Genomic DNA, 21,462 nt, shown 5'->3' with positions numbered 1-21,462 from the left:
AATGGAATTCTTGGTTAAGAGCCATCAAACTTGAATCACACTTCCTATTAGGTAAATTAATGTCCCTTTTCATGTTACGATTTTCTCTTTAGAGAAAATTTATATCACAAATATCCTCCAAGAAAAACTATGATAGTTACTCAAATGGCTTGGAATCTTAAAAAATTTATCATTATTATGTTAAAATTCAAAGTCAGACTTTTTAACCAATTCAGAAGAGTAGGATTCCTGCAGCTAGATCTCTGGAACAACTCTCCTCAGCATTTTTCATGGGAAGAGTTCCACTGATTCTCCTGGCATCAGATTTTTAGAGAAGTAAGCAGGGAAAAGTGATCTCCATCAAGAGGGATCATCTTTACTAAGAGATTTTAGTCTGGTATGCTGTCAGCTGGTTTAACTTTAATCTTGTTTTTCCAAAATCACTCAGCTCATAAAATTTACATTGGCCGAGTCCACACCTGGCAAAGAATGCTATGCCTTTCCCCAAAGCATCCTCAGTGCTTTCTGTTATTCCTTTATAATGAGGAACAAATAGCTGCCAAGTGACGCATATTCAATGTCCTCCCTCAGACTCATCTGATAACCAAATAGTAAATAAAGAGAAAAAAGAAACCCAGGGCCTTCAATTTCATTTATTTATTTTTTTATTCTTTTTTTTGGCTTGACATTGGGCTTGGTATAAAGTCACTAGATTCTGATGCTAAAATGAATGGGTCACAGTGGTATTTAGGGGTGGTGTAAATTCAAATTCATAAGTATCCAAAAATTTGGAGTCAAGTCTTAACAATGATTTTCATTTCAATGGGTCTTTTATTCTCTTTAATATAGCAGAGCATATTCCTATTGATTGTAAGACCTTAAACAGCTCTTAAGGAATATTATGAGGTTGCTACCTTATACTGTGAGTAAGTATTCAATGTTTTACACTCAGTGTTGAAATAATTGAAGCTACAGCTTTTATGATGTGCAATGTAAATATTCTTGTATTTCGGTATCGATAAATTTTTTTTTTCATCGATGATTCACTAAGGATCTTCTCTTCTCTTACAGTCTGACAGCAATGCAAGTTTCCTCCGAGCTGCCAGAGCAGGCAATCTGGACAAAGTAGTGGAATACCTGAAAGGGGGCATCGACATCAACACCTGCAACCAGGTAAAAGCATGGCAGCTGGCTCTATATTATGAAATAAAGAAAAACATATTGCTTAAATATACTCCCAGAACCCAACGTTATCTGTTGTCATTATTGAACTGTTAACAGATAACTGTTATCGTTATCTCTTGTCAGCGATTGACTTTTGAAGTTCTTTCTTCCCCCTTACCGACTTTTAAGTGTCAGTGGTTGTATTTAGATCTGATATTGCTGGAAAAGTAAATAGAACAAAATTAGCAGTTGAATGCCAAATTTGTCTATGAAATGATTGGAACCATTACAGAGAATGGTAGCCAAGGATAATGTTTTGCTTACCATCTATCATAAACTAGTTATCCGGAATCTGACATCTTCACTTCTCTGCTGTATACTTTTTACTCATAGATAACTGATTATTACAATTTGAGGTAGAGAATTAAGAAGATCAAATTAAAAATATTTCCCTTTTGCTCCCCCAATTAGTGTTCAAACATGGCTTAGGATGAGAAGAGGTTGAAACTATTAGTTTAAATGAAGTTATTTGGATTATTCATTTATCACATGGCTTAGTATCTAGTGAAACCCAGCATTCACTGAAGAGTGCTTTCTGCTTTTTGTTTGTTTTCTTGTGTATTATGTATTTATTTTGACCAGAAATCTGACTTGGAAATGAATAATCCTGGCTAATTTTTAAGTTATCAAGAGTTAAATTTCTTTAGTGGATTCTAAATTGTTAAAAAAAAAAAATGCCTGTTTTTACATCCTTGTATATATTAAGCCTGGTTATGTTCAGTCTGAAGTCCAGTGAAATCAGGGAATCTCTCAAATGCATCTCAAAAACTGAACCTAATATTTTCTCATCTGAACCTTACCCTCCTTCCAAATCCTTTGCTGCTTATTTCCTTACCTATGCGTCAATTCCATCCATCTCCTGTTCTTAGTCTCTCCTCATCCCACTGCAGTCCAGGTCTCCCATCTTGGTCCTTCTGCATTCCAATTCTGTTAACTCAGATCACCTCATGGTCATTTACCTGCGTTATCGTTACAACATTCTTAATCTGCCACGGTCCCCAATCTTCTCACTCTGGTCCACTGTCCACACTATGACTTGAGTGATTTTTCTATTATGCCCCCACCCCCACCATGCCACCCATCCCATAAACTTCCCATGGATACCAGTGCCTAAATCAGTAAGCTGATTATAGCAAAGTCATCTGGAAGTTTTTACAAAGGATACAGGATTTCCCTTGCTCCTCTGGAGACTTGCTGGCATAGAAAACCTTGTTACTGTTGACAATATTTCTTAGCCCTTAGTGTTTAGGTCTCTTGGTAGTTCACTTAGTGTCAAAAAGTATTGAGAGCTACATGCTGTTCATTTAGGCCCTAAGCATCCCTGGATGTTCTTAATGGATAAGAATGCACAATCTTGTTCACTCCTTACCTGGGCTATTTCTCAGGGTGATGCTTGTAGCGAACATCCTTAAGAAATGAGGTAACACCTCCCCCCAGTTTAAAAGCAAGTTTGTCTCTGCTTACTATAAAAATTGGATCTCCAAGGTCAATATTCTCCTCTAACATAACCCACTGCTCGTACAGGCATCCTTCATGTATTCTTTGTGTCACCTGTGGGACTTCAGGGGTATAGAGAAACAGCACACGTGTCTTGCTGATACTCTGGCTACTGCTTTTGCTAGGAGTTATAAAGTCTCTAGTCTCTGGCCTGGGAAGCCCAGCCTTCTTGAAACGGTAATAGTCTAGCTTTTTAGCTTGTAGGTAGAGTAAGATCCCATACCCTACACAGTCTTGATGCTGGTCTGTGGAATAAGGCCAAGTTCCTTTATCCTAATAAAGCTATACTAAACGTATTTCCCCAATTTTAATATACATTAGTTAACTTTCTAAACTTGCAAAATGCTGGAGAATAGGCAATGAAAGTGTTACTTCATTTAGGTACATATGCTTACATAATGAAAAAAAGAATGAAACCCAAGAAAAATGAAATTAACCTAAGTTTAGACCAAGTCCATTTCACCCTGAAAGAGAACCAAGGCACCAATTGCAGGAAAGATCACAGCTTTACTTTAGAAAGAATAATTTTTCAGCAGGAATTACTTATTCCTTATTAAGTTTCTAGACCAATTTGCTTTTGAGTTACCTCAAGAAGTTTTTATCAGCCTAATATTTTTCTTTTCGAGACTAGACATCCACTAACATGTCACTATAGAAGGAGAGAACAGTGGTTTCTATGAGGGGGCGACATGATGTCTCAAGATCCACACAGAATTTAGAACCCAAAGACCTGATTTCAGGTTCCAGCTCCACTTTCGATAAGTCACTTCAATTCACAGTGGCATTTTTCTAACCTTTATAACAGAATAATAAAAATAATACCTTTAATGCTTACGTCTCTGGGTTGCAATGTAAATTAAATTGTGAAATGTGAAAAGACATTCTAAAATGAACATATCCTAAATGCCAATATTGTATATAATTCACCAAGAATCAGAAGAATTAAAATGGATTTCCATTCAAAATATTAACTTGAATTTGCTAATGCTGCTGGAATGCAATATACCGGAAATGGATTGGCTTTTACAAAGGGAATTTATTTAAGTTCCAAGTTACAATTCTAAGGCCATGAAATGTCCAGATTAAGGCATAAACAAAAGGATGCCTTCATTGAAGAAAGGCCGATTGTGGCCGGTCCCTCTGTCACATGGGAGGGCACAAGGCAACATGTACTGGCCCTTCTCTTCTGGGTTGGTTTCAAAATGACTGTCTTAGCTCCTGTGGGCCCTTCTGTTCTCTGCTGGGGTGTTTTCTTTCTAAACTTTCTCGGCTCCCTTAAAGGACTCCAGCAAGTGGATTAAGCCCCACCTTGAATGGCTGAGGTCATCGCCAAGGAAACAACCTAATCAAAAGCTCCCACCCAGCAATAGGTGTGTCCCCACAAGATTAGATTAGAAGAGCATGGCTTTTCTGGGGTGCATTACTGTTTTAAACCAGCACAATTTACGAGGTATAAAGTAAATGTTCTTGTGTTGTGTTGGTTTCTCGTTATTACTAATCAAAAATGTATAATAATTACATAGAGATTTAAGGAAATAGGTAACTAATGTTGCTAATTAGTCACTAACTAATTTACGCCTGTGCCGTGATCTTTCTGCTGGAAGCCTTAAATGTGATGTTTCATCAATCAGCAGAGACAAAATATTGTGAGGTTGGTGTTAGCCCTGATTTACAAATGTAGACACTGAGCCTATGAACAGTTAAACAAGGTTCTTATCTGTCTCTCATACCTGAGTTTCATCTACTGCAGTGCATGGCCTCCCTGAGTAAATGTGGGAGCTGCCCTTCAAAGTATATGGTGATGGGGTCCTTATTTTTGAAGTTCAGATTTTATTATTTATTTATTTATTTTTATTATTCAACATAACAACATGCAAACACAAACATTCTTACCATATGATTATTCCATTCTTGAGATATAATCAGTAACTCACAATATCATCACATAGTTGTATATTCATCATCATGATAATTTCTTAGAACATTTGCATCAATTCAGAAAAAGAAGTAAAAAGACAACAGAAAAAGATTCATACATACCATACCCCTTACCCCTTCCTTTCATTGATCACTAGCATTTCAAACTACTAAATTTGTTTTAACATTTGTTCCCCCTATTATTTATTTATTTTTAATCCATATGTTTTACTTGTCTGTCGATAAGGTAGATAAAAGGAGCATCAGACACAAGGTTTTCACAATCACACAGTCACATTGTGAAAGCTATATCATTATACAATCATCTTCAAGAAACATGGCTACTGGAACACAGCTCCACATTTTCAGGCAGTTCCCTCCAGCCTCTCCATTACACCTTAACTAAAAAGGTGATATCTATTTAATGCGTAACAATAACCTCCAGGATAACCTCTCGACTCTGTTTGGAATCTCTCAGCCACTGACACTTTATTTTGTCTCATTTCAGATCTTATTTTTAACCTGCCATTGTTAAAACAAAAAAGATACTCTCTCATGCTTAGAGTAACATAATCCGTAGTTTAATGAATTTTTTATTCAAAGAGCATCTACACCAGGGATATTACTAAAAATCAAATTAAGTATAGAACAGGAAATAACCTCATAACACACAAGCATTAGAAGAGGCAACTGCTCAGCTAAACTACAGTTATTTAGAAACAAATTTTTTGAACTCAGAGTTAATGTGGCAGCTGAAAGAATAGAAAAAGAATTATCTTCTCTTTTGCCTGTAAGCCGGGGTTTCTAGGGAGCATTATGACATGTAATATAAAAACTAAGACTTTCTATACCTATATTTCTCAATGAAAGGCAATTCAGACTGCACCAGCTCTCCCAAAATGTCTCATGTGTTGGCGTGCTGAGATTTCTATAACTGAAATTTGGATCAAAATTTTTGTCTTTATAAAGCGGATCTCGTAACTACCATGAGAACGTTAACATTTAATCTAAAAGTACTAATTGGCTTTTAATCTACTTCAAGGAAATGGGAAAAGTCATAAATTTGGCACGAGATAATATTCTAAAAGCTTATTTAGATTTTCATGTTTCTTTTAAAAAAATGATTGCTAGTCTGGCTGTTGACTTTTATTTTCTTTAAAATATTAAACTAGTGATTTATTTTACCTTGTCATTTCTTGTACATTCAGAAAAGAGAATCATTTTTGTAGTCATCTCCTGCTTTTGAAGTTTACAAATAATAACGGTCCTCTTACCTATTTAATAATATTAAATTCTAATCGACAAGATTAACATTTATACATTAAAAAATAGACTCTATAACCATTTCATAAACATTTATAGCCAGTTAAAAGTCAGTAAGAGCCCCAGAAGGTTCAGATAACTCTACCATATAAAAAACTGATTCTATTGCAGTGACTTCAAAATGAAGTGCTATCATTTATTGTATATACTCCTCTGAGTGATACCAAAGATTAATAACTCTAATAATGCTCTGAATTTTGGTCTTGACTTTTCACCACTAAAGTGTCCATTGCAAAATTATGAGTTAGATTCTATGTTTTCTTTCTCAGAAACAAAAGGCAGGGCGGACTACGGTGGCTCAGCAGGTAAGAGTGCTTGCCTGCCATGCCCGAGGACCCGGGTTCGATTCCCGGTGCCTGCCCATGTGAAAAAAAAAAAAAGATGGAGTGGAGAGGGTGGGCCACGGTGGCTCAGCAGGCAGAGTTCTTGCCTACCATGCTGGAGACCCGGGTTCGATTCCCAGTGCCTGCCCATGTTTAAAAAAAAAAAAATGCAAGAGCAAAGCACCATTTTCAAAATAGTATTGATATTCCTAAAATACCAGGCCTTCAATAACAAGCAGGCACACCCAACAGTGACTTACCCATGTTCTCACATACTGTGATTCAGACTACAAAATTACAGTGAATTTTTGGAAGTCTTTTTAAAGATGTGAGTGCTGGAATACAAATTCTCACTCTGTGCATTTTTCAGCTGAGTGATCCTGGGCAATTAACTTTCTATGAACCCCTGTTTCCTAAATTATAAAATAGTGCTCATAACAATACTGATGTCAATAGGGCTGTTGTGATGATTAAATAGGATGTTTACAAAATTCTAAGCAGAACCTATCATAACTTGGCAGACCCCAGCCAATCCTAAAGAACACCTAGAGCTATTGCCCTATATAAGAATATATAAGATTCTGCAAAGTTTCTGGGCACTAGGGTACCATTCTACAAATCTACAACCTCCAGATGGGTTGCTGCACCAGATGAGTCCTGAAACCTAGAGCGGCTAGCCTCTCCAGAAAAGAACATCAACTATTTCCACCCCCGTCCCATATTATCAACAGCCCCTTCCAACATGAAAATGTTAGAATAGGCATAGCCCAAATACCCTTAAAGTCTGGGCGAAAGATCAAAGATGATGGTGGGGTTACACAAAGAAGGTAGGATTTTATAAATGAGTATGATTGCTGAATCATTATATTGATATTTCTGTTTGTCTCCAGTATCTTAGAGCAGCTAGAAGTCAAAACCTGAAATTGTAGAATTGTTACCATACCAAACTCTGAAATCTGTTCTATAAGTAATTGTGCTGTGCTTTGAAATTTATTACTTTTTTGTCAATATGTTATTTGTCACACACACAAAAAAAGTTTATTGTGATGATTAAGATATATATTATCCTCCAATGTTCGCCTCCAATATTCTGGAACAGCTAGAAGGAAAAATCGGAGATGATGAAGTGATAGCCCACGACAGAGTCTGGGATCTATCCTGTAACTAATTGTTGAAGAGTGCTGTGAAAATTATTGCTTTTTTCTTATGTATGTTATATTATACAATAAAAAAAGTTAAAAAATTTCTAAGCAGAGCAAGCACTAAATAAATCTCACTAAATAAATATTAGCTGAAATGATAATCCTTATAATGATGTCATCTTTTGGTACTTGATTCTCAATCTAAACTTTATCAAAAACGGTGCTGTTCTTACAGGCAGGACATAAAGATAATATCATAGCTTGTATTGTCAAATAGGAAAGGCCACATTTAGCAGTGATTTAGTAACAGTAACTGTTTATCTGGGCTGCACTAACAGCATTTTTTTTTCTGTAGCTAAAATCTATTTTACAAATGCCATTTGGATCCATTTGGTGTGGGCCTCTCTTTTTAAATCCCCAAACAATTCCATTAGCCTGGGCTTTATAAGGAGAATAAAATGGATATCAGAGAATTGAATTCATGGAGTTGATGTAATATGTCATGAACGGATACAATTCTCTTACCAGTTAAATTAAGCACAAATATATGTATAAATAATAAAGCGATATATCGGTAATGCTTTTAAGAAGCACAGGGTAATGCTTTTGTCTGGTTCTGGTAATATATGCCGTTTTGTTTTCAGGTTGTGTGTCAACCTCTAGTCTTTGTTGTATTAATGCTGGTCCTTGCTCTATACTAGCTAATGCTGGTCCTCGTTGGATTTGAATAAGGTCTGTCTAATGCTGTGAATACATAGAATTTTCAGTTTCAGTGTTGATTATAGTGCAGCACGCAGTTTATTAATGTAGTGACTTTCCATCAACTACTTGTCCATAACTCTAAATACTTTTGTCTCTGTTTATAACCAGATAGATATACGAAGATGTTTGAAGTGTGACTACTATTTAATTAAAAAAAAAAACTCTAGGTTCAGCTTAATAAAAGTTATTTCTGTGACTGTCTTCTTAAACCACGCTGCTACAGTGGTTTAGATGGGAAAAGAACAACTTATATCCTGGAAATTCTGTTGAGTGTTCTCTTCCTGTTCCTAAAAGACCTGGTGGAGTTTAAAACAACACTCCCAGGCAATCATTCAGCTCTCCCTAACTCATCTCAGACATCGTGAACACAGCATTCTTTTCTGCCAAATGTGAACTCAGGCTCACCATTCATTCATTCACTTTTTCACACATTTACTGCATACTGTGTGACAGGTATTGTTCTAAGTGCCAGGGATCAGCAGTCGACAGAGCTGACAAAAAACCGTGTTATTATGGGGTTTATGCTTTGAAACCTGAGAGGAGAGAGACAGTCACCAAAGAAAAAAGTAAAATTTTATGGACTGTAAGATGGCAGTAAATGACTGGGAGAAAAATGCAGCAGGAAACAAAGAGAGCTAGTGGAAGCGGAGAGGGTGTCATTTTAGGTAGGGTGGTCAGAGCAAGATCTGGGGGAGGTGAGCAAGGAGGCCATGGAAGAAGTGTATTTTAAAAGTCTTGAAAAGTAAGAAAACTTGCAAGAGGAATCATGCCTACCATGTTGAAGAACCTGCAGGAAGGCTAGCATGGAAAGAATAAAATGAGAGAGGGGAAGGATAGAAGGAGGTCAGGTGAGAGCACAGCCAGGGAAAGTCACATTTAGGCCTTGTAGGCAATTTTAGGAACTTTGCCTTTAATTCTGAGTGAGATAAGAAGTGACTACAGAATTTTTAGGAAAGAAATGACATAAACTGGCAGGCTTTCATAGTAGCACTTAAGGACAGAGGCAGAGGATGCTTTGCCATATTCTAGGTGTAAGATGAGGTGTAAGATGAGGCTAACAGCAGAAAAGATGGTAAGAAGTGGTTATATTCTGGATATATTTTGAACTTGAAGCTGATAGATTTTGCTGATGTAATTCATGTAGAATGAAAGCAAAAAAGAGGAGTCAGGGATAAATGTTGGGAGTACAATGTGACGAATAAGGGTTGAAGTTTCTTTAACTGAGATTGGGATGATTGTGTGAGAAGCAGCTTTTGGGAAATAATTAAAGGGTCAGTTTTGAGTGCATTAAGCTTAATTTGTCTCTTTCACATTCTAGATGTTGAATAGGCAGTTGGATATATGAGCCCAGTATTCAGGGGAGAGATTTTGGTCAGAGATATACATGTTGGAGCCATCATTGTACACATAGTATTTAAAACCATGGAACTAGATGAGTTTACCTGAAGAGGGAACTTGATGGAAAATAGAAAAGGTCCAAGGTGCACTACAACATTTAGAGGTCAAGGAAATGAAAGGGAGCCAATGAGGAGAATGGGGAAGAGTATCTAGAGAAATAGATGGAACATCCGGAGAATACGGTACCTTGGAAGCCAAGTGAAAAAATTATTTTCATGTGGAAGACATGATCAACTCTCTAAAAAGCTGTTGACAGATCAAGTAAGCTGGTAGGTTTGCTAATATGGTGGTAATAGTAATCCAGTGGTGTATGGGGTGAAAGCCTAATTTGAGTTCTAGCGATAGATACTGGAAGGACTGACTTCCTTCATGGACTTTTTCTATCACGACAATAACAAAAAGAGAACAGGAGAGGTAGCTGGAAGAGGAAGTGGGATAAAGAGAGGTTTGTTTTGTTTTGTGTTTTTGAAGATGAAAGAAATGTCATTTTTGTTTCATTGATGAGAAACGTTAACAGAGAAGGGGAAATCGATGATTCAAGAGAGAAAGAAGGGATAATTTCCTGATGATGTCTTTGAGCAGACAAGAGTGGGTAGGGCTGGTGCACAAGTGGAGGGTTGGCAGTTGCTAGGAGCAAAGATAGTTCAAGAAATGGAGGGGTGGCAGGGCTGCTGGTGAAGGTGCAGGAAGTTGTGTGGGTGTGGTACGTGGAGCTGGCTGAGGGATGCGTGTTCCCTTTTGGTTGCTTCTAGTTTTTCAGTGAAATATGAGTTAAGATCATCAGCTGGGAGTAAGGATGGGGGAAGAGGTGTTGGAGGTTTGAGGAGACAGAGGAAGGTATGAAATCGTCTTGCAGGGGAGTGGGAGAAAGGGAATTAAGGGCAACAGAGTATAATTGCCAGGCTGCATTGAGGAATTATTTAAGGATCATGATTAGGAATTTAAAGTGGCACCAGGTAGCATGGCTATACATGTGCTTCTGCAACCCATCGAGGCATGGGATCAAGTTGCACAAGTAGATTGGCAAGAGAATAAATAGCAGTTGCAGAGTTAGATGTTTGAAATTGAGGACCCTGAAGGGGGCTATAATTATTGGAAATGATAAGATCTGGAGTGTGAAGTGAAAAACCTGAGTTCAGATTTTTGGAATAATCACATTTATGTGGTAGAATGTGACAGTAAATTAGAAGCCAAAATCATCATGGAATGAGGTATAGGTATGATGAGGTATGATGATATCTGGAGGTTTATAAAGAAGGAAAAAAAAAAGTTTGGGAGATCAATGAGGGGCAAGGAACACAAGTAAAGACCCACCATTCCACCAAATCTAGTGTTAGTAGGGTCTAAGGGAATAAATATCCATCACCTGAGTAGAATGTGGGGCGGCAGCGTCTTAAGTTTTCAATTAGAACAAGAAGGTCAAGAGAAGTGTTCAGAAGAGATTTAGAACAGAGATATTACTAATGACTTCATCTGTGTGTTCTAGGGGACTTTAGTGTAAGGGTTTTGAGAAATGGGGTGTGATAGGAGACCGAGTGCAGGAGAAGGGATATACAGAGTCACACAGGGGTTACATTTGGAAGGGTGAGGTTTCACCTGTTGCCTGGCATAAACAGTGTTCACGATGATGTGGAATGTAGTGTAAATGGCCTAAGTAGATCGTGATGGTGAGGTTGTGGTTATTGGCTGGAGGAAGAGGAAGATGGGAGTCTGTCAAGAACCTTTAGAGCTTTAAAGTCCCCTCTTGAGTTCTACTGTTGGAGGGTGACAGAAGTTCTTAATTCAGGTGTGTACGCAACACAGCTCTTCAGGTAGGTACTGCAACCAAGCACAGGTGGAATGTGAGATGAGAATAGCGGTGATTCCTGCTTAATCATTTTTTTCTTTTGGTTATTTTCCTTGTCCTGTTAAAAATCATCCAGCCCTTCTGCAGTAGCTGAGATTTTATTCTGACATCTTATTTCCTTTGCTAACCCCCTATTCGAAACAGTCTTTTTCTTCCCTTCTATAGAAGTTTTCCAGTTCTGTCCCATCCTTCTCTGCCCCCCAGGGATTTCTCTGTTCTCCTTTCTTTCCCCCACATGTGTGTGCACACACGTGAGAGAGAGAGAGAGAGAGAGAGAGAGAGAGAGAGAGAGAGAGAGAGAGAGAGAGAGAGAGAGAGAGAGAGAGAGAGATGATTGTAGGAGTGACCCAAATCCTATGATCTCTACTCTTTTCAAGAGTCTTTTCATGTTCTCTTCCCTGGAGTAAGGAGTAGAAAAGAAAAAGGAAACCTTGCTGTTAGATGGTGACCTCTTCAAATTGAGCCTTCCCATTTTTAGAAATGAAGAAAATGCATGTGGAGAAGAGAATGTGACAGTTCAATATTAATAAGTGGTGACCCATCTGATGTGAGCATGAGTAGAGGTTACCTGCCTATTTATGAACCTGTGTATGTTCATGTGTATAACTTGATGAAGATGATTGTTTTTAGTCCTGCACTTATTTCCATTTCAGTCTCTTTTCTCAGAATGAAAGGTCTTTAGGGTAGGATGAAAGAGTATAAAATGCAGATGAGAAAGAAGTCATAAGAATAGAACCTTGGAGCAGATAATCCCTGGCAAAAACAAACAAACAAAATAAACCAAGGAAACGAAGCTGTCATCACTAAAAAGAATACAGTTCTTTGTGCCAGTCGGGAATCCCTATACTTTTGTGGGTGTGCGAAGTCTGAAGGGAAGGATGCTCCTGTCTTGGGAAAGAGATTTTCTGGTGAAACCGTGGCACTATCTTTCCTTTGAAGGATGAGGGAATGGTGCCCTCGGGAAGCAGAGGAAGGAGATATGGAGAGAAAGAGGCAACCTATGAGGAGTTGAGAATGTATTTTCTTATCCAAAGCAACCACCAGAGTTTTCTCAAGAGATTTGTTATCCAAGTTCCCTTGGGGATATCAATTTGCCCACCAAATTAGGGGTGGTCTCCACAGCTGCCTTAAAAACTCCATTTAGTGAGGTTTTGTGTGTCTCTAAAGATGATTCAAGATTCTTTTCAGCAATTGCATCCTCAGCTAATACTTCATTAATTTGTAGAAAGAAATGCAAGTCCCACACAATGTGGAACATTAACAACATGGGAAACTAAGGGGTTAAAAAAAAGCTGTATGAGTATACCAATAGGAATATGGTTAAAATTAGACTTGAGTGGGAGAGAGACTAGCATTGGCTTACCCAAACCAATTCACAAAAAATTAATCATAAACTAGAATTTAAGCCTCATTTGCTATATAGTGAAAAGAACACTTTGTCGGGAGAAGTAAGACCCAGGAATGGCATGTATTAGGTATCTTCTAATTTGGTAAATGAATGATTGCCTGAACACTGGACATTGGGCCAATCACTTAAACCATTCTGAGTCTTGAGTTATACATTTGTGAGGTGAGAAATATTAATAGCCATGTTATCAAGTAATAGTTACCTTTTATTATATGCCTACTGCATGTTCATCACTATAGTATACCCTTTACATACATATGTATCTAATATTATTGTGGGAGAGAACAGTCTGAACATGGCATGCCACCTTTCCTTATAACCCATGAAAAAACCATGTGCTTGGGACCAGCCTGGACTCTTGGACGGGATGTGAGTATGGGCTGACCTCCTTCTGGGAGAATCTTTTTTTTTTTTTTTTTTTTTTTTTTTTTTTAAAGAGAGAGGGAGGAAGGGAAGGAAAGACAGAGAAGGAAGGAAGGATGGAAGGAAGAAAGGGAAACATCTTTAAACATTTTCTTGTTTTATTATATTTTGTTTGTTTGTTTGTTTTTTACATGGGCTGGGGCCGGGAATCGAACCGAGGTCCTCCGGCACGGCAGGCAAGCACTCTTGCCCGCTGAGCCACCACGGCCCGCCCTTCTGGGAGAATCTTGACCCAGATTACATTCCAAGGCAGATAGTGGTTTGTCAGCACACTCTCCACACGCCTTTTTTTTTAATTAGAGAAGTTGTAGACTTACAGAATATCATGCATAAAAATGCAGAGTTCCCATGTACCACCCCATCGTTAACTTCCATTAGTGTATACATTTGTTGCAATTCATGAAAGAGCAGTTTTATAATTGTACTATTAATTCTAGCCCATCATTTGCAATATGTTCACTGTTTGTGTTGTATACTTTAAATTTTTATCCTGGCAACATATATATGACCTAAAGTTACCCATTTTAGCCACATGTAAATATATAATCCACTGCTGATAATTATTTTCATGATGTCGTGCTACTGTTACCACCATCCATTACCAGAACTTTACAGTCAGCCCAATAGAAACTGTGCAAATTAAGCATTAACTCCCCATTCCCTATCCCCACCCTAATCCTGGTAACCTGTATTCTGGATATATGATGCGAATCTATGTGTTTTTTGCTTATTCTAATCATTTCCTATCAGTAAGGTCATACAGTATTTGTTTCTTTGTGTCTGACTTATTTCACTCAACATGACATCTTCAAGGTTCATCTATGTGGTCACATATATAAGAACATTCTTTTTTATGGCTGAATAATATTCCATTTATGCATATACCACATTTTGTTTATCTGTTCATTGGTGGGTAGACATTTGGGTTGCTTCCATCTTTTGACAATTGTGAATAATGCTGCCATGAACATTGGTGTGCACATGATTGTTTAAGTGCCTGCTTTCAAATCTTTGGGGTATATTCCTACAAGTAGGATGGCTGGGTCATATGGAAATTCTTTACTTAACTTTCTGAGGAGCTGTCAAACTGTCTTCAGCAGCTGCACCATTTTACATTCCCACCAACAATGAATGAGTGTTCTTTTTTCTCCACATTGTTCCCAGCACTTGTAATTTTCTGTTTTTTAAAATAGTAGCCATTCTAGTGAGTATAATATACATCTCATTATGGTTTTGATTTGCATTTTCCTGATGGCCAATGATGTTGAGCATCTTTTCACTTGCTTTTGGCTTCTTGTATATCTTCTTTGGAAAAATGTCTTTTTCCTATTTTTTAAATGGGTTGTCATTTTATTGTTGAGTTGTAGGATTTATATATATATATATATTCTGATATTAAACCTGTATTGTATCTATGGTTCCCAATATTTTTCCTCTTTGAGTAAATTGTCTTTTCACTTTCATGATAAAGCCCTTTGATGGAAAAAATTTTTTTATTTTAATGAGGTCCCATTTATCTGTTTTTTCTTGCATTTCTTGTGCTTTGGATATAAAGTCTAAGAAACTATTGCCTAATACAAGGCCTGGAAGATGTTTCTTTTAGAGGTTTTATAGTTCTGGTTCTAATATTTAGGTGTATGCTCCATTTTGAGTTGATTTTTATATATGATGTGAGGTAGTGATCCACCTATATTATTTTGCATATGACTCGTTTTCCAAACACCGTTTGTTGAAGAGACTTTTCCTTCCCAATGGAGTAGTTTTTGTTCCAGTTTCTTTCAAAAATCAATTGACTATAAATGTGATGGTTGATTTCTTTACTCCCCTTTCAATTTCGTAGGTCTATATGTCTGCCCCTGTGTCAGTACAATGCTGTTTTGAGCAAGTGGCTTTGCAATAAGTTTTAAGAATGGCAAGTATGAATGTTCTGACTTCATCCTTTTTTGAGATGGCTTTGGGTATTTGAAACCCCTTACACTTCCATATAATTTGGATGATTGGCTTTTCAATTTTTGCAAAGAAAGTTTTTGGAATTTTGATTGGGATTGCACTGAATCTGTAAATCACTTTGGAGAGAATTGACATCTTAGCGGTATTTGGTTTTCCGACTGATGAACACAGAATCTCTCCATTTATTTAGGTCTTCAATTTACTTTAGCAATGTCTTCTAGTTTTCTGTTTATAAATTCTTTACATCCTGATCTTAGAAGGAAAGCTATCAGTCTTTCACCATGAGTTTGATGTTAGCTATGTGTTTACGTAGATGCCCTTTGTCATGTTGAGGAAATTTCCTTCTATTCTTAGTATTCTAAGTGTTTTTATCATCAAGGGTACTGGATTTTGTAAAATGCCTGTTCTGTGCCAAATGAAATGATTATGTATTTTCCCCTTTGTTTTGTTAATGTGGTGTGTTACATTATTGATTTTCTTATGTTGAACCACCCTTGCAAACCTGGGATGAAGCCCACTTTATGATAATATATAATTCTTTTTATGTGCTCTGGGATTTGGTTTGCTAGTATTGTGTTGCAGATTTTTACATTCATATTCATAAGGGATATTGGCCTGCAGTTTTCTTTTCTTGTGATATCGTTACCTGGTCTTGATATGAGGGTGATGCTGGCCTCATAGAGTGAGTTATGGAGTGTTACCTTCTCTTCAAATTTTGGAAGACTGTGAACAGAATAGATGTAAATTCCTTCTGGAATATTTGGTCAAATTCCTCTGTAAAGCCATATGGTCTGGGGCTTTCCTTTGTTGGGAGGTTTTTATTCTGATTCAGTCTCTTTACTAATTATTGTTTTGTTGAGACCTTCTAGTTCTTCCTGTGTCAGTTTAGGTGATTTGTGTGTTTCTAGGAATTTCTCCATTTCATTTAGGTTACCTTATTTGTTGTTGTTCAGGTCTTCAGTTTTTCTGTGAGATCAGCCATAATGTTCCCCTTTTTATTTTTGATTTCAGTTATTTGTGTTCTTTCTGTTCTTTTCCTTGTCAGTCTGACTAAATATTTGTTAATTTAATTGATCTTTTCAAAGAAGTAACTTTTGGTTTTGTTGATTCTTTATTAAAAAAATATTTGTTTTATTATATCATTTTAATTGTTGTTATTTCTGTCCTTCTGCTTGCTTTGGGTTTGGTTTGCTCTTTTCCTAGTTCCTCCAGTTTTGAAGTTAGGTCTCTAATTTGAGATCTTTCTTCGTTTTTGTTGTAAGCATTTAAAGTTATAAATTTTACTGTCAACTTTGCCATTCCTGCATCCTGTAAGTTTTAGTTTGTTGCATTTTCATTTTCATTCACCTCAAGATATTTCACGGTTTCCCTTATGATTTCTTCTTTGGCCCATTGGTTTTTCAAAGTGCATTGCTTAATTTCCACATAATGGTGAATTTTCCATTCCTCCTTCTGTTATTGATTTCTAGTTTCCTTAAATTGTGGTCATAGATAATAAATTATGTTATTTCAGTATATTTGAATGTATTAAGACTTGTTTGTGACCTAATATATGGTCTAACCTGGAGAATGAATCATGTGTATTCTGCTGCTGCTGGGTGAAATGTTCTTTATTGTTAATCTACTTGGTTAGAGTTATTATTCAAGCCTTCTATTTCCTTCTTGATCTCCTGTCTAGAAGTTTTATCCATTTTTAAAAGTGGTGTATTGAAATCTACTATTAATGTAATTAATAGTCTATGTAATATATGTATTTGATATATATAATAGAAATTAATGTCTATTTAACTCTTCAAGTCTGTCAATATTTGCTTCATATATTTGGGGGCTCTGCCGTTAGGTGCATATATATTTATAATTGTATGTTCTCTTTTTGAATTGACCCCTTTATCAAGTGACCCTCTTGACCCTCATAGCAGTATTTGACACAAAGTCTATTTTGTCTGGTAGTAAGTATAACTAACTACCCCACCTCTCTTTTGGTTACTATTGCATGATACATTTTTTCCATCCTTTCACCTTCAGCTTACTTGTGTCTATGAATTTAAGGTGAGTCTTTTCCAGAGAGCATATAGTTGGATCATGTTTTTTAAAATCTATTCTGATAATCTCTGCCTTTTGACTGAGGAGTTTAATCCATTTACAATTAAAGTAAACACTGATAGTACAGAACTTTCTTCTGCTGCATTGCTATGTTGTATTTATAAGTTTTATACTTTTTTGACTCTCAATTCTCCTGTTAGTTCTTATTTCTATATTTATGTGGCTTTTTGTATTGTACCATTTTGAGTCCTCTCTCATTTCTTTCTGACTGTATTTCCCATATATGTTATTTGTGGTTACCATGGGGTGAAAATTTAACTTTCTAAATCTATAACAATCATATATTACTTGATACCAACTTAGCTCTAGTAACACACACCTACACTGTTCCTACAGTCCTCTGCCCACTCCACCTCCACCTTTTATTCTTGGACTTGGTACAAATTATATCTTTGTACATTATATGTCTAATACCTTCAGTTTATCATGTTTTTGTGCACATTTGCATTTTAGCACCTTTGTGAACCAAAAAGTGGAGTTACATTGCAAAACAATATGAGAGTAGTAGCATACTATCCATATGGTTATCTTTACTAGAGGTGTTGGCTTCTTTATGATGTGTTTATCCACTGCTGGTATCCTTTCCTTTTAGTCTGAAGAATTTCCTTTAATCTTGCTAGTGGTGACAAATTCCCTCACCTTTTGTTTTAATCTCTTAATCTTTTTTTGGGAGGGGCAGGGTGCATGGTCTGGGAGACTCTCCATCTTTTAATGTCTTATTCTCTCCCTCATTTTTTTTTTTCTTTATTTGCTTGGGCAGGCACTGGAAATCAAACCTGGGTCTCTGGTATGGCAGGAAAGAACTCTGCCTGCTGAACTGCTGTGACCTGCCCTCTCCCTCATTTTTGAAAGAAAGCCTTGCCAGATACAAAATTCTTGGTTAACAATTGTTTTCTTTCAGCATTTTAAGTATCTTCTCACAGAACTCTAAAAATCCCTCAGAGTATACATTTAAGAACCTCATATTGAGAAAAGCTATTTTAGAATAGCTTTTAGAGTAGAATGGATTCTCCTAGTATCTAATTTCCTCTTACAATGCATTAATGTTAACTAGCTTCAGTTTCAGGGTAAACTTTTCCTGATTGTGTTTCCAAAGGCTAAAATTGAACATGGTTTTACCTGACTTGTCTATGCAATGATTATACTTACTGACTAGATGTAGAGTAGCTTGATAAATTAAACAAACTCATGTTTACATTTATATGGTACATATTGTTCATTAGCTCATCTGTTGTACAAACATTGTTAAAGTACACTTTTTCCTGTTACAAGGATTACATTAGTATAGAATTTACCAAGATCAATAAGATTGTGTTCTTGCCCATGAGAAGCCAATGGAGAAGGATTTTGGTTCTTTTCACCTATTTGTATGCTTCCTGTGATCTTCCTTATTTTTACTTTTTAATGAAAACTAGCTAGCTTGGCGTGTATGTGATAGCCAAAAATTCTACAATTAGCCAAAAATTCTACAATTCCTCATAATGTTCCTTGGATGTTGACACATTTGGATGTTATGAGCCTAGAGCCCTCAAGGATATAACTTATCCTTAATTGCTGACTTAATACAAGAAAGACAGATATTTCCTATTCCTCAGAATAGCAAATAGAGCCAATGAGAAATTGAGTTCTAAAGAAGCTTAAAAGAGGTTATAATTCAGGATCTATAGATTGTTTTTTAATTGTAGGGTTAAGAGTATAATTTCTAAGCAAGAATCATCAAGTATTTCATAACTTTTAATGTTCACTTGAGCCTTGAATCAGTTAATGCAATTAAGAACTTACAAGAGGGCCTGACATGTAAGAAAAACTTGAATAAGTTTTAGCTATTATTGGAATAATTTGCTGCTAACTTTTAGATGTAATGTGGAAATGCCTTTAAACCTTGACATAAAAAGCAAAAGTAATTTTCTCTTCTTTGAACTTTATGTAAGTGTTTTGCTTTAACATGTATTAAACCAAATAGTAAAGAAATTATCTATGCTTTCTCATAAAAATTAATCTGAACAAAGAAATGAGATCATGTGAAAATGGCATTGAAATTAAGGGAGTTAAAATGTTCGGTAGTAAAATAGCAACTCTTTGAATTATTGGTGGCAACTCATGGACCAGGATTCCATTGTCCATCTGCTTCTAGAATTTCATTAGAATTCAAAGTTGTGTTTTTTTTTTTCTTTTTTGCATGGGCAGGCCCCGGGAAATGAACCCAGGTCTCTGGCACGGCAGGCAAGAACTCTGCCTGCTGAGCCACCATGGCCCACCCCAAAGTATTTTTTTTAAAGTAAATTATTTCTGCATCAATCATTAATTTCCTTATTCCAGGTAAATATCATTATGTTGGACTCAAAGATGCTAAATTCACCCTTTCATATTTGACCATATCTTAGTGATAGAAAGCACTAGCAGACAGAAGGGTGGAAGACAAGAATTAGGAATGTATCATTAATACCTTACATTTGTATATCACTTTATAGATTCCAAATAATATTTACATACAGTTTTTATTATTCTTTAAAATAATTATCTGGAGTAGGCAGCATGGGAAATTTCCCCTTTATACTAATGAAGCAACCTTAAATCATCTTAATAGCAAATGGGGAGGTTTTCTGTTGCCTGACGCGCATTCTCTACTATACCGCACTCTCTTGGAACTCCAAATGTATTTTTTTAATGTTAAAAAATATCAACCCGTATGCTAAACATTTATTTCAGTAACATTGTAAAGCAACAATTAATCCTCAAGTAGTCAACAATCAGTGAAAAGAAATAGCCGAATGTACTTCTTCCTACACAGCTAAGGCTTCCTGAGTTGGCAACTCTCAGTGGTAGCGTCTTAAGGAATCTTGTGCTTATTTACATCGGCTAAACTGTGGGCATGGAAGTGCTTCACGCAGCAATCATTCTGAGTTCAGGCACATTGTAACTTTTAACAAGTAATTACTTTGAAATCATAATTCTTCACTCTTTTTCTGAATTTGCAGTGTTGTGCTGCTTACAGTTGAATTTGGTATAAAATAATACATTTGTTAGTGAGTCAGCCAGTTTCTTCAAAACAAAGAATTCTTGTATATCCTATTGTCACTCCTCCTATTTGAATCACAGCACTGGTATAAAATGGGAATTATTAACTTTGGGAAATTCAAATAAATAGACTGTAGAACTATTCTTAAACAACCACCTTCCTCTCTAAATAGGATCTTTGTGAGTGCCAGCTTTTTACTTATTTCATCTGAAAGAACTTCTGGTTTTCCCCACTTGTCCTTATGTCCTGGGTCTTGCTTAAATTTCCTTGTTTTCTAGGCACCTTTGACTGTCATTCACAGGGAGAAATACATTTTATTTCATATTCCAGAACATACATACACAGAGAAGCATAAATCCGACACTTGCCATCCGCAGTACACTCTATCTTGAAAGAAATTCTATTTCATGTTTTGAAATGTACTTATTGGCAACCCATTAAATTAATTTTATGACTCACTTATGCATCATGATCTGCAGTTTGAAACACTGGGTCAAAGTTTAATTATTTTGTTTAAAAAAGCATGAGTTCAGGAATTTGATGGATCTGAGTTTGAATTTTTCCTTCTTCTTCTTAGTGATAGGGATCTTTGAGATGAATCATTTAACTTTTGCTAATTTTAGTGTCCCCATCTGCAAAATGTAATGACAAATATGGAATGTAACAGGATAGAATGGAATAAATCTTAATATAATATGATAACATAGAATGCCTATACAACAATATAATAATATCGGCCATTGCATTTCTGGTTCTTTCATTCATCAATTATTTATTTCTTAACACCCACACAAGATCTTTACCCACTCTTGATCTTACTAAGGTTTTGGAGATCAGTTTTCATAACTCTTTCTTCTCTCAGACTAGCACTCTGTCGTATTTAAGACCAGAGGTTATGTGATCAATTTTATTTTACCATTTTTGCCTCTATTCAAAGTATCAAATAGCCTACTATTTTCTATATTTTGGGATTATACGATAATCTTTAATCTGTGGGAAGAAAGACCACTGGATAAAAAAAGGGAACTGCCCTTTTTGCCAGCAAAGAGCACTGGGTGGGACTCCACTATGGGTGAAAAGGAAACCCAGGAATGGACTATGTAATGGGCATCCTCAAAGCATTGTTAGTCTAAATCTTTTCTCTATGG

The 21,462-nt window shown here is 36.3% G+C and overlaps 1 protein-coding gene across 25 annotated transcripts in view; it reads left to right on the top strand.

Moving 5' to 3' along the window:
• ANK2 (ankyrin 2) overlaps positions 1-21,462 on the top strand; it is a 767,321-nt gene that overhangs the window by 575,902 nt on the left and 169,957 nt on the right. For all 25 annotated transcript variants that reach the window (XM_077142481.1, XM_077142485.1, XM_077142502.1 and 22 more), the window contains one exon: positions 1,051-1,152. In XM_077142481.1, the coding sequence (XP_076998596.1) occupies positions 1,051-1,152 (102 nt within the window). The remainder of the gene's footprint in view (positions 1-1,050; positions 1,153-21,462) is intronic.

The sequence above is a fragment of the Tamandua tetradactyla genome, chromosome 24, assembly GCF_023851605.1.
Source record: "Tamandua tetradactyla isolate mTamTet1 chromosome 24, mTamTet1.pri, whole genome shotgun sequence".
NCBI classification, from domain to species: domain Eukaryota; kingdom Metazoa; phylum Chordata; class Mammalia; order Pilosa; family Myrmecophagidae; genus Tamandua; species Tamandua tetradactyla.
This window is presented reverse-complemented; position numbering and strand designations above follow the sequence as displayed.